The sequence below is a fragment of the Topomyia yanbarensis genome, chromosome 1 (assembly GCF_030247195.1).
Source record: "Topomyia yanbarensis strain Yona2022 chromosome 1, ASM3024719v1, whole genome shotgun sequence".
Taxonomy (NCBI): domain Eukaryota; kingdom Metazoa; phylum Arthropoda; class Insecta; order Diptera; family Culicidae; genus Topomyia; species Topomyia yanbarensis.
The window spans coordinates 183,147,207-183,159,813 of record NC_080670.1 but is presented as its reverse complement, the minus strand read 5'-3'; the positions used below and the strand labels follow the sequence as shown (position 1 = coordinate 183,159,813).

The 12,607-nt window shown below is 43.9% G+C and overlaps 2 protein-coding genes across 2 annotated transcripts; both read right to left on the bottom strand.

The window, feature by feature from the left end:
- Positions 1-1,985: 1,985 nt before the first annotated feature.
- On the bottom strand, positions 1,986-5,194 carry LOC131683863 (uncharacterized). Its single transcript, XM_058966225.1, has 3 exons — positions 5,004-5,194; positions 4,448-4,828; positions 1,986-4,391 (listed from the first exon to the last, which is right to left on the bottom strand). Exons 1-3 carry the CDS (start codon positions 5,137-5,139, stop codon positions 2,113-2,115), a joined length of 2,796 nt encoding a protein of 931 aa, XP_058822208.1. The 5' UTR covers positions 5,140-5,194; the 3' UTR covers positions 1,986-2,112.
- An 865-nt stretch (positions 5,195-6,059) lies between these two features.
- Positions 6,060-9,018, bottom strand: LOC131683871 (uncharacterized). Its single transcript, XM_058966238.1, has 3 exons — positions 8,822-9,018; positions 8,464-8,562; positions 6,060-8,404 (listed from the first exon to the last, which is right to left on the bottom strand). The coding sequence occupies exons 1-3, from the start codon at positions 8,955-8,957 to the stop codon at positions 6,156-6,158; spliced, it is 2,484 nt and encodes an 827-aa protein (XP_058822221.1). The 5' UTR covers positions 8,958-9,018; the 3' UTR covers positions 6,060-6,155.
- Between the last annotated feature and the right edge of the window lie 3,589 nt (positions 9,019-12,607).

The window sequence follows — 12,607 nt, the reverse complement described above, 5'->3', positions numbered from 1 at the left end:
GTTAAATTGTATATAACTTCATATTGTACTGTAAGTACTCATGCTTTTTACTACTTTGGTACGTAAACAAAGAGGTCGTTATTTCGAATTTAGTTCTTGAGAAAAGTTACGTAAACCGAAAATTACCAAAAAAAGAGTTCGTGAATGGAAGTTTCTGTGTAGAATTGTCCAATGCTTGGCAAAGCTTGACCATTTGCGGAACGCAGTTCACAGTTTTTGGACGAGTCAATCGATTTACCATGACTCAATTCTCAATTCGGTTCACTGGTCTGCGAATAAGCATCTGTTTAAAGTCAGCCTTTAGATTGCATTTGAGCACGCCGAATTTTTCGCTCGGCGCCATTGGAAACGTTATAGTAAGAAATATTCTCTCTTTTTCCAAGAAATATTCCTGGAAAGATTCATAACACAGGGACGGAAATAGAGTAGCTGGTAAATCGATTGTCCTGTACGCTTCTTACCTGGGTTCGATTCCCAACCACACACATAGGGTTAGAGATTTTTCTAACCCGGAAAAAGAGGCAAATGACCCGAAGGTTGAAACCTCTCTTATCGAAATTTAAAAAAAAAATCATAACGCATCTGCCGGCGTTCTTTAGGATTTTTATCCCAAAGAACGCCACTTATTCTAACGATTTCAACTAAAACTGCCGCAAAAATATACAGCCGTGATATAAAGTTTACTCAGATATGCTCAGAATAGTGATATTCTGTCTAGAGCAAGCAAATGACGTTGCTGACAACTCTTTTATGGAGGCTACTACGTCTACATGCCTGCTCACAAAGTTGAGATCGACGGCGTATAGTGCGATGCGACAATCCAGCGTGCTAGCGTACTCGAAGCTCACTGGCAGATTTACGAAGTGAAAAAAACTTCCAGAGCAGTCTTCCATAATACTGAGGAAATTGTAGTCAGTGAAGGAATCCCGCCCGTTAATGTTAGTTTTTGAAAAGTCATCAGAACCAAGAGAGGCTAGAGCTCGATTATCGTCCAAGTGCTACCGTAAACGTCGAATATTGTCCTTCATCTCGCACAAGCCACACAACAGCTCGTCTCCTATGAGCTGTTCACTAGGAGATGGGTAAGTTCCTTGCGTATGTGTGGGTTCGATCTCGACTTCATTTGCAGGAACGTAGATGTGGTACCTCTTTGCCAAAGGCACGAAACTAGTAATATCATTAGCTTGCTTTAGATTAGCTGCCATCATTCTAAGCTTATAAGGGCGAATCTTCGGAGTAATGACGGTCGAATGTTGTTACGTCAGAAGCACTCAAACCCGGTCGAACCATTCGGAATTTGATTCGAAATCCTGAATGGATTCCAGCTCAAATGCAACAACCGATTCTGAAACCGATTGAGTCGGAATCGGTTGTTGCATTGGAGTTGGAATCCATACTGACTCCATTCAGAAATCCGAACCGGTTCCGGAATGAGTTTAACTGGGAATGAACCAATTGAGAAGAATGGATATCACTGCAGCCGAGGAACTTTTTTTGTCGGACCACTGCGACCAGTATTTCGATCTATTGTGGTAGCCGAGGAACTTTTTTGTACCATTTTCCTTCGGGGATTCCTTGTTATGGGAAGACATTTCTAGAGCCCAGTGCATGATTGTGGGAGAGACAGAAATGAAGAAGGTTATATACCGGTGTATCACTGATTCCAGGCGGCACACAGATTAAGAAATAGTCTTTTTTACTGGTCGAACAACGGTTATTTACGTACAAAAATGATCAAATTTTTAGTATGACAAAATCACCAAAGAAAACCTAAGAAGAGAACAGAAAACGTTGAATAATACCGACATTTTTGACAATACTCAACGGTAATGTAATGTAAGGTCAACTAGAGGATTGTGGCCACTCGAATGAGTTTTTTCAGGTTCAACTAATTAATGTAGACCATTTGAAATGGAATCAAATAGAAGGATTTAAATGAATAAATCAAATAATAATTCAATATACAGCTCCAAGCAAGTCTTGCTATAAACCTTAGTTTTAGTGTTTTATTATGGTTTGTTGAGCACATCGGATAAGTGAGTTGAGGTTACATTCTCGGTTGTCATTGACTAAAAATTTAATCTGCGCTGGCTCAATTCCAAAATAGATTAATTACAGGTGTTTTTGACGTAACGGTTGCATCTCCCCCGTCGAGAAATCGTAGTCGTCCGAGTCCCTTCTCAGGATCCCGATTCGATCGCCTCGCATTTCTCTCACTTCACGCGCAATTCTATCGAGCAGTTCGCTGACAGTTTCATCATTGTCCGTTGAAGCGTCCGGTATACTGAATACCGTTGCGTCGAGATCCGGAGGAGGCAATTCCGCTTCAATGTCTTCAAAAGTTTCCATCCGACTCCGGTCAGAAATGAAACCCGATTCGTGTTCTAAACTGCTTCGTTCCTGCCGTTCTCTGTAGGCTGGCATCACGCTTCGATTGATCCTACTCTGATCCATCGTACTTGCCGGTACACCGAAAAAGGATACATCATGTCCAACTGCTTCCTCTTCCTCCACTTCACTCGGGCCGGATGCGAAACCCGATTCCGCTTCCGATCTACTCCATTCATTCAGTCCCTGGAAGGATGGCATCAGACTCTGATTCAGCAGACTATCATCCACGGATTCTAGCAAGGATGGATCATGCACAATGCCGTCATGGATTCGCGATTCATTCCGGACAGAGAGATATCTGGGATCTGCCACTGGTTCTTGTCGGCGGTGAACTGGAAATCTCAAAGGTTGCAACCGACTTCGATACATTGTGCTTGAGCGTAAACCTTGAAAAGATGGATCATGAACATAGGGACTATCGATCACAATTTGTGGATTAGATCGAGTCGAGCGGTGAGTGATCCCGTCTGGTGATGGTGCAAATGAAAGTAGAGTCGCATCCGGAAATGGTACTGCTTCAATATTCTCCACCGCTGGGGTTCTTATTGGTGATACCGTAGGTGTGGAATGCGTTGGTGGTGCAAAACTTCTGGAATCTTCTCGAATCGTTTGTAACGGAACGTGTGACCGATGCTTTGGACTGATTTGTTTCGTAGGAGTGACGTATGAGTCCTTCGCAAAATGTGTCGGCACGAACGATCGATCTAGGTTTGATGCAATACGATTTTCATCAAAAACAAGCGGCTTTGAAGGACGGGCTATTTGGAAGGATTCATCCGGATCTCGGTCTTGATATATCACAAACTGGGCGTTCGGTTGATTGCTCATAATTCTCTGTTCATCGTCCAGAATCTTCCTTAGATGCTGCTTGCGACGAACTCCAAGTGGTGTCCTTGTTCGCCCTCGAGCAGTTTTTGGTGTTCCAGGCAACGAAGTGGTCGCAGGTGAAAAATATGAACGATCCACGTCAGGAGTATCCGGCTGACCACGTCGCCGTACTGGCACAGAAGGACGTGCCAAGCGGAAGGACTCATCAATCGAGGCCGACTGATCAAGGATCGATCTACCGGAATGTTCATCTTCTCGAATCGTAGCCAACGGGGCTCTAAAACGAGAGGCATGTGTTGGAGTTGCTCGAACGGGTGTTCTAGAAGATATTGGTGCTTTTTTTGGAGTAACGTATGAGTCCTGCGCGAAATGTGCAGGTACGAACGATCTATCAAGGTTAACGGCATTTTCGTCGCAAACAAGTGGTCTAGCGGGACGGGCTATTCGGAAAGACGAATCTTCTTCATTGTCCTGATATATCGTAAATTTAACTCTCTGTTGGTCATCGGCTATTCTTTGTTCTACGCTCATCCTCTTTTTAGGATGTTGCTTGCGAGGAATTGCAAGTGGTGTCGCTATTCGGCCTAGAGCAGAACGTGGTGTTCCTGGTACCGAAGTACGTATGGGTTCAAAATACGAACGATCCACATCGGGAGTGTCTGGCTGACCACGGCGTCGTAATGGCCTAGCAGGACGTGCCAATCGGAATGACTTATCGCCCTGACCGGTCGATCCACCTTGAGCTGTTCTTGCAGAAGGAATTGGTGGAGTGACGTATGAGCTTTTCGCAAAATGCGACGGCACGTACGATTGATCCAGGTTCAATCTGGCGGTATTATCATCAAAAACTGGAGGTCTTGAGGGACGGGCTATTCTAAAGGATTCTTCCTCGCCATCATCTTGATATATCGCAAATTTGGTGCTCGGTTGATTGTTCAGAATTTTTTTCAGATGTTGCTTACGACGAATTCCAAGCGGTGTCCTGGTTCGCCCGCGAGTAGAAAGGGGTGTTTCTAGTACCGATGTTGGTGCCGGTGCAAAATATGAGCGATTCATATCAGGAGTGTCCGGTTGACCACGTCGACGTATGGGCATAGAAGGACGTACCAATCGATAGGACGATTCGATCTGATCAATTGATCCGTCAGCCCCTTGAGAAATGCCTTCTTCAACTACGTAAGATACTTTAATTAGTTCAAATACAATAACGTAGATTATTTAACCATACAGGACATCGGACGATTCATCGTGCTCGACTGTACATTACGAAAGGATATAGTTGTATCGTCATATCCTTCCGCTGGGCCGGCATCTACTGTCAAAAAACTTCTATATTTCCCTGGTTTAGCCTCATACAACGCAGCCAAGGGTCGTCTACGACGGACTTCGTCAGGTTGCGGTGAACTACCGGTATATCGGAGAATTTTGTGAGACCGATCGGCTACTGGTGAACCGGCATGGGCTTGCATTGGCGGTCTCGCTGGAGTTCGAAATCGTGGTCTGGAGCCTTCTTTCTCATCGTCTTGATATATTGCAAATTTGGCTGGAGCTGGTCTTGCTGCTTTATAGGACGATTCACCTCCCGTTCGATCCCAGGAAACATCACAACCTGGAATTATCGCTTGTCAGTTATTACTGTAGTTTCCTACGTAAACATCCGGAATTTGCTTCTCTGATTTTAATCAATATTCCGACCCAAATGCGATAACTGATTTTGGAACCGAATCAGCCGGTAGAACCCGGTAGAATCGAATTCCGGATAGTTTGACTGTGTTGGAGCTTACCTCCATCAACCAGCGAGTTGCTTGTTCTCTGCAAAATTTCATGCAGGTCTTCCGTTTCATTCGTTTGTTGCAGCAACAGGGTAGCCGCCAGGGTCAGTACTGCCCGTGTAGCCGGTTCCACGATTTCGTCATTCATTTTTATTGATAATTTGTAGAGCTTGCAGATAGATAACTCAAAATTTGGAAGACATCCAGCGTTGGAAAAAATCAAAACGAAATTAAATGTCACATTGTCATAGGTGGCTACGATCGGAGAAAAACAAATCCACAAAATTTTCGTGGTTTTGCTTGAAGGTGGTTGTTACCAGTATGTTCGTTATTTGTTGATGGAGAAGCGGGCTACAGGCGGTCCGTTGTTTCAAGGGACATAGATTACTTTTCCGGTACCGAAGAAGTGTGGCCGATGTCTCATAGATGTTGTAATTCTGATGTGCTTCTTTTATGGCGAGGCAGCACCGAAATGGTGTGGAAGAGGGCCCACGTTTAATTGACTTAAATGCGGCTATATAGATGAGCGTCTTTTAGAAATAAGAGAAGTACTTCCACCCGAACCGGGTCGTTAGATAGTATAGATAGATCTCGGATTGAGTTTGCCAGATCGTATTGTTGACGGAGGTCCTCCAGTGCACGACAGTTTCATAGTATATGTTCCAAAGATAAACGGGTGCTGCAGGAGGGGCTTGTACGTATCGGTTCTCTAGATATAGTGTGGGCATGGATGATTCTTGTATGTCCCACCCGGAGTCGGTAGAGTATTCGCTGTTCTTCCAAAAGGTCTCGATCACACCACCGGTCGGCAGAACCCTTGATCTACTGTGTGTGCCGAGGGCGTGACACTCTTTTATAAAAATATATCACCTGGTTTTATATTTTTTTATATCGATCTATATTTATTTGTAATTATCTATAAAAGTTATAAACGTATTCGAATTGTTGAACGTTCGAAAAATAAATTCGAACAACCGTTACCATAATACTCAGCTTAGTTACGCGGTTAATTACCATATTGTTTACAAACATTTACAAAAAATATATATAAAAATATCATCTGATCCAATACATTTCAAAATACACATGTCATGACCTACTAAGCTACCAAAGTACTGTCTAAAGTCCATATTTTCTCATCCACCCTAAGCCTTCTTCCTATCCCTATTCATTCCTGCTCCGTAGTTCATCCGCTTGATGGGATATCCTCTCGAACAGCTCACTGACAGCATCAGCGTCCTTTGGGGGCTCTACTTCATCCAATAGTGTTGAACTGAGGTCCGGAGCAAACTCCTCTTCAATATCTTCCAAGCGTTCCGATCGACTCCAGCCACTGGCCAACCTCGATCCAACCTCTACTCTTCTCCTTCCACCATGACTTCCGAAGGGTGTCAGCCGACTCTGATTCATTGTGCTTGACCGTACATCCTGTACATCAAACTGCTCATAATCAGCTACACTTTCAGGACTGACAATATCTTCCAAGGATTGTTCTGGCTGCACTGGTCTACCGTGCAGTCGTACGTCACCGTACGGACGACGGGCGATCCTGAATGAACCCGTGGTGTCCGCGGTGGATGGTTCCGGTGTAGCCTCTTCTGGTTGTACAGGTCTGCCATGCAGTCGTATGTCACCGTACGGACGACGGGCGAGCCTGAATGAGCCCGCTGAGGGTGGTTCCGGTGTAACAAAAGGTAGAGCATCATACGAACGCAACTCCGGCTGCACAGGTCTGCCACGCAGTCGTACGTCACCGTACGGGCGTCGGGCGATTCGGAATGAGCCCGTACTGTTCGCGGAGGGTGGCTCCGGTGTAACCTCTTCTGGTTGTACAGGTCGCCCATGAAGTCGCACATCACCGTATGGACGACGAGCAAGCCTAAACGACGGTTGTTCCGGTGTAACGAAAGGTAGAGCGTCATACGAACGCAGCTCTGGCTGTACTGGTCTACCATGCAGTCGAACGTCACCGTACGGGCGACGGGCGATCCTGAATGAGCCCGTCGTGTCCGCGGAGGGTGGTTCCGGTGTAACCTCTTCTGGTTGCACAGGTCTGCCATGCAGTCGTACATCACCGTATGGACGACGAGCAAGCCTAAACGATGGTGGTTCCGGAGTAACAAAAGGTAGAGCATCATACGAACGCAGCTCCGGTTGCACAGGTTTGCCATGTAGTCGAACGTCGCCGTACGGGCGACGGGCGATTCGGAATGAGCCCGTGGTATCCGCGGAGGGGGGTTCCGGTGTAGCCTCTTCTAGTTGTACAGGTCGCCCATGAAGTCGTACATCACCGTATGGGCGACGAGCGAGCCTAAACGACGGTCGTTCCGGTGTAACGAAAGGTAGAGCATCATACGAACGCAGCTCTGGCTGCACTGGTCTACCATGCAGTCGTGCGTCACCGTACGGGCGACGGGCGATCCTGAATGAGCCCGTGGTGTCCGCGGATGATGGCTCCGGTGTAACTTCTTCTGGTTGTGCAGGTCTACCATGCAGTCGTACGTCACCGTACGGACGACGCGATATCCTAAATGAGCCAGTAGTGTCCGCGGAGGGGGCTTCCGGTGTAGCCTCTTCTGGTTGCACAGGTCTACCATGCAGTCGTACGTCACCGTATGGACGACGAGCAAGCCTAAACGATGGTTGTTCCGGTGTAACGAAAGGTAGAGCGTCATACGAACGCAACTCCGGTTGCACAGGTCTGCCACGCAGTCGTACGTCACCGTACGGACGACGAGCAATCCTGAATGAGCCTGTGCTGTCCGCGGAGGGTGGTAGAGGTGGAGACTGTACAGGTCGGCCATGTAGTCGTACATCACCGTACGGACGACGAGCGATCCTGAACGAAGGTGATGCTGATGTAGACGGAGGTGGAGCCTCATACGAACGCTGCTCTGGCTGGGCAGGTCTACCATACAGTCCTACATCACCGTACGAAGGAGGATCGATTCTGAATGAGCCGAAACTGCCCGGGGAGCTTAATGTTGACGTAAATGAGGGAGGAGTGTCTTCCGGAAATGATATGTCCACAATATCTTCTGGTATGGATACTCTGGCTTGTTCCATAGGTGTGGAGTATGTGCCTGGTTCAAAAGTTGGAGGTTGCCTTGACCAATCAAAATTCATTTCAACGGAATTTTCATTCGGAATTGGAGGTGGTGTTGTAAATGAAAGTGTTGTTGAATACGGGATTGACACCTCGTCAAGCTGCTCTGCTGGTGACATTGCACTTATATGGATTGGACCTTGGACTGGACCGCTTGACGGTATAATTCTTCTTGGAGCTCGCCTGCGACCACGAGCAGAACGAGGAGTAAAGTCAAGAGCGTCTGGCTGACCAGGCCTTGGCACTGAAACAGATGGACGTGCCAATCGATATGCTGGTGGTTCACGAATTGCTCCTTGAAAGCTATCTGCAATTATGCAATGTACATATAGTTCGAATGCACTACGGGAGATTTCTCAATCTTACATGAGAACGGTCTCTGATTCGCCGTTGGAATTTTGAAGGACTCATCGTCTACTTGTGAAGCGGCAGCCGGTTGACTGGCTTCTATGGCAAAGGGATTCACTGAAAAAATCTTTGCGTTGTACTACAGCAATATATTGTCAGAAAATAGTCGGTCATCCCGAAACCGTTCCAACGAGATTGCGAAAACGAAGACGTTATTGACTTCGTTCTGTGCTCCTGCATTGCTGGAGGCACACTTCGCCTATCAAACCTAAAAGTTTGAAAATCGAACCATCTGGGATTTGCATCATCAGTTGGGCCGATACCGGACAGAATCCTGTCTCAAATAGCCGGATGTTTCGACGCGGTTATAGCATACCTGGACCAACCGGCAAGTTACTAGTTGTCTGTAATATCTTGCTGATATTTTCAGTTTCTCCTGATAGATCGAGCGACCGTGTAGTAGCTAAGCTTAGCACAGCCCTCGTTGCCTGTTCCCCAATTTGGGCACTCATGTTTTATTGAGAATTTAGAAAACTTGTAGCTCGAACTACTTTAAATTTGTAAAACACCCAACGTCGGTGAAAATCGAAATGGAATCAACTGTCTAACTAGTCATGGATGGCTACGATTGGGTTGAAAAAAATTATATTCACACAGATGCACAGATTGGGGCCCTAATATGCACCTATTCAGCTTTTTGCTGGTGGCTGCGTTTTTAAATGCGCACTCTATTTTGACAAGTCGTCTGTACAGTGTCAACTTTAACAACTCGTCAGCAGTGTCAATTTTGACAAGCGGTCTCATCAGCCTTGAGTTTCATGGCTATCATATATCCTGCTTTATTTATAAGCAGATTCTCAGCATTTGGAAAGTGTCGAGAGAATTATGCGATTAGAACCTCTGCTCTTACCTAAATTCATCACACATGAAATGACTAATAATAGCATATGAAACTTGCTTTTAAACCACTTGGAAAAGCATCTTTTACTATACAGTACCTAAAACTAGACCTAAACAATGTTTGTTCGCATCTGATTTTGGATACAAATTTGTAGCAAAATTTAGCACCAAGAATTAACAATTGTTAGCTGCAGCTGCGTTTGACGAAGAAATCGGTTGCAATTCTCCTGACTTATTAGTCTAAGACTGATTAATTGCCTTATTAGTCGACCGATTTTTGTATGCCGATTGCGAGTAGCTAATAGTTTTGAATAGCAGATGTTCTGTATCCACATTTCGAGTTGAGTGCCACTGTTGAATTGGACTACAGTTGCCTGTGCGGATCCGTACCGAAATCAGTTTAGTTTTTCAACTGAAAAACAATATTTTTATTTGACGTTCAATTTTAGTTCAGAGCAGAAGTGAACGCCTACCGCGATCAAAAAATTGAATCTAAAGCACGATTTGTCAAATTTGACAAGACTGATGATTTGTCAAAATTGACATTGGACGGAGGACTTGTCAAAGTGGGGTGCGCATTTGGGGACGCAGCCACCAACAAAAAGCTGAATTCAGCTTTTTGTTGGTGGCTGCGTTCCCAAATGCGCACCCCACTTTGACAAGTCGTCCGTCCAATGTCAATTTTGACAAATCATCAGTCTTGTCAATTTTGACAAGCCGTCGCTTGAGTTTCAATGTTCACATCACGGTAGGCGTTCATTTCTGTTCTCAACTAAAACGTTAAACGTCAAATTAAAATTTTGTATATTTTTCCGTGAAAATAAAAAAACCGATTTCCTTTCGAGTCGGCACAATCGAGTGAATTGAGGTGTTTGTTTTGTGGATCATCTCTAATTCAATTCGCCGATTGATATACTGAGAAAAACAATTATCAGCGACACTCGATTTAGTTGAAACAAATAAGCCGGTTGAATTGCAACCGATTTCGTCATTGCAGCTGCAATCGTCAATTTTCTATGAGATTGTTTTTATCGCTTTTCTAGTTTGGCTTTATTCTTTTTTACGACGAATGCAAGATTCGTTCGGGCTTACTTCGAATAAGGGTGGTTGTGATAAATGGTTAATTTTGATCGAAAATCGCCCATCTCTAAACAAGGTTTGCAAATTTACTGTATTAAAAAAGATGGAGTGCTTTTCCGGGTGATTTTGCACCGAGTTTCGTTGGTCATATCGTACGTGATGAATTCATGTAGGAGCAGAAGCTTGAATCTCTTAATTCTCTCGACACTCATAGTAGCATCCAAACAACTGAGAATATGTTATAAATCTATTAACCAGCCTACAAAAAGATGCGCGAAGCGATTGATATCAACGGAAAAGATTATTGAAAACAAACTAACAAATTTTAAATTTGACGTTTAACAGTTGAGAACATGAGCAGGGTAGGTTAAAGTTTGTGACACTGAAGGCTTGTCAAAATGGACACTCCTGTCGATTTCTCAAAATTGACACTGGACCAACGACACGACTAGACACTGGCATTCCAAAAGTGTATCGCAAATCTGACTACCCCTCAGTGACTCAGGTAACTGGTACTGTCAAAATTGGCATTTGTTTAGAAAATGTATAAAACTAGCAACGCTGATGAATCTGTTGTTATTTTTACAAACAGCATACCCTTTCATCCCATGGTTACGGTTTATTGTAACGATAAGTTGGGCAAAAAAGTGAAATATTTTTTTCCTTGTTTCGTTGGACGATGTTCGCCAAGATTTCCAAAATTTGATGAACTACTGCACAGGAAATGTAAAGGCCACAAGTGATTTAACCAATTTTTAATCTTCTTACCGAGATATCCTACTTGGTGTAGTAATCTAGGCACGGTAAGTGTACTTGACTTTTCGAACTAGAATCGTTGTATCATTTTTGCTATCTATTAAAATCGACACTGCAGATCAGCCCGGAAACGTTCGCAGAAAAAACTTCGATGTCCCGTCTAAAGAAGTGGAGATAAACATCAGCCGAAAGCTAAGATCAAACGCCAAATGGTGGCCTAAATATGAAATAAACAGAACATCGTCCTTATGGTAATGCTGCTGCAATCCAAATCGCCACCATAAAGCAAAGTTAATAAGAAATGGTTATGAGATGAAGTCAACGAACTACGGGAAATTATTTTACCCGTCCTGTTTTATTTTAAAGAAACAGTGGTATTATATGTAGGTTAGAAAAGTGCCATCTCATCTGACCTGGAGTGCGATGATTATTTCAGAGAAGTACTAGTAGTAAGCGTAGTCAAACTTAAATATATATGATGGTCAAGATAGAATAATCACTGCTGCAGGTCGATTATTCACATAAGTATTCGGTTCGGGAGAGTCGATTTTACTCGTCTTGTATTAATGAAGCGATCATACATTCTACTTAACAATATATACAACTGAAATAGTTCTTTGTTCAAGAAAGCTCGTTCCACATTAATGTATTCAATTTAACATGTCTGAGATATGTAGCATGGATATGGAAGAAAAACGCCTCTCTGTTCCCATAACGCTCATATGAAGTCAGTTTTTTGGTAATAACCTTAACATTAAAGCTATGTAAATAACGATAGGCTAACGACTTGTGCACATAGGTTTGTTGAGGCATATCGACCGCACACTGAAAAATTTTAAAAAAAGGATATGCTTTCTAGTGAATAGACGTGGATTTATTTAACCTTCCGGCAGTCGCGCTAGTGCACGCTGCTCTGAAAATCTAGCGAAATCGTCTTAGGGCACTAGCGGCTGCTCGATCAGTGGGCCATAAGCGCGATTTCCGGAGGGTTAACGAGTGAATACACGTGATTCAAATTTGTTTTATTACAGGGGAACGGGTGGACAATTTTATTTTTGAATCTTGTACATTTACGTATGCTTTTTAATCATGGGTGAACAATCCGGATGTTTCTAATCGTGGCCGAATATATAACCGAATTCCAAATTGTTTCAACCGTCACTTCCATTTTCACCACATATGTATACTGCCCCTAAAAGTATAAGAGTCCCATAATGGAAAACAGCAAGCCGAGGAAAACGTTGTCCAAGATTTACATTTCCATTGAGCCTTATGGATGGGACAATCATGATTTTATGGGCAGTATATTCCTCGTCGATCCCCATAATTATCAGCCTCGGTCGAACTTTACAATATTGTATAGTATCAAATGAATATTCTTTCATTTTAAAATTTATTATTTAGAATAGACACGCTTTTTCATTAT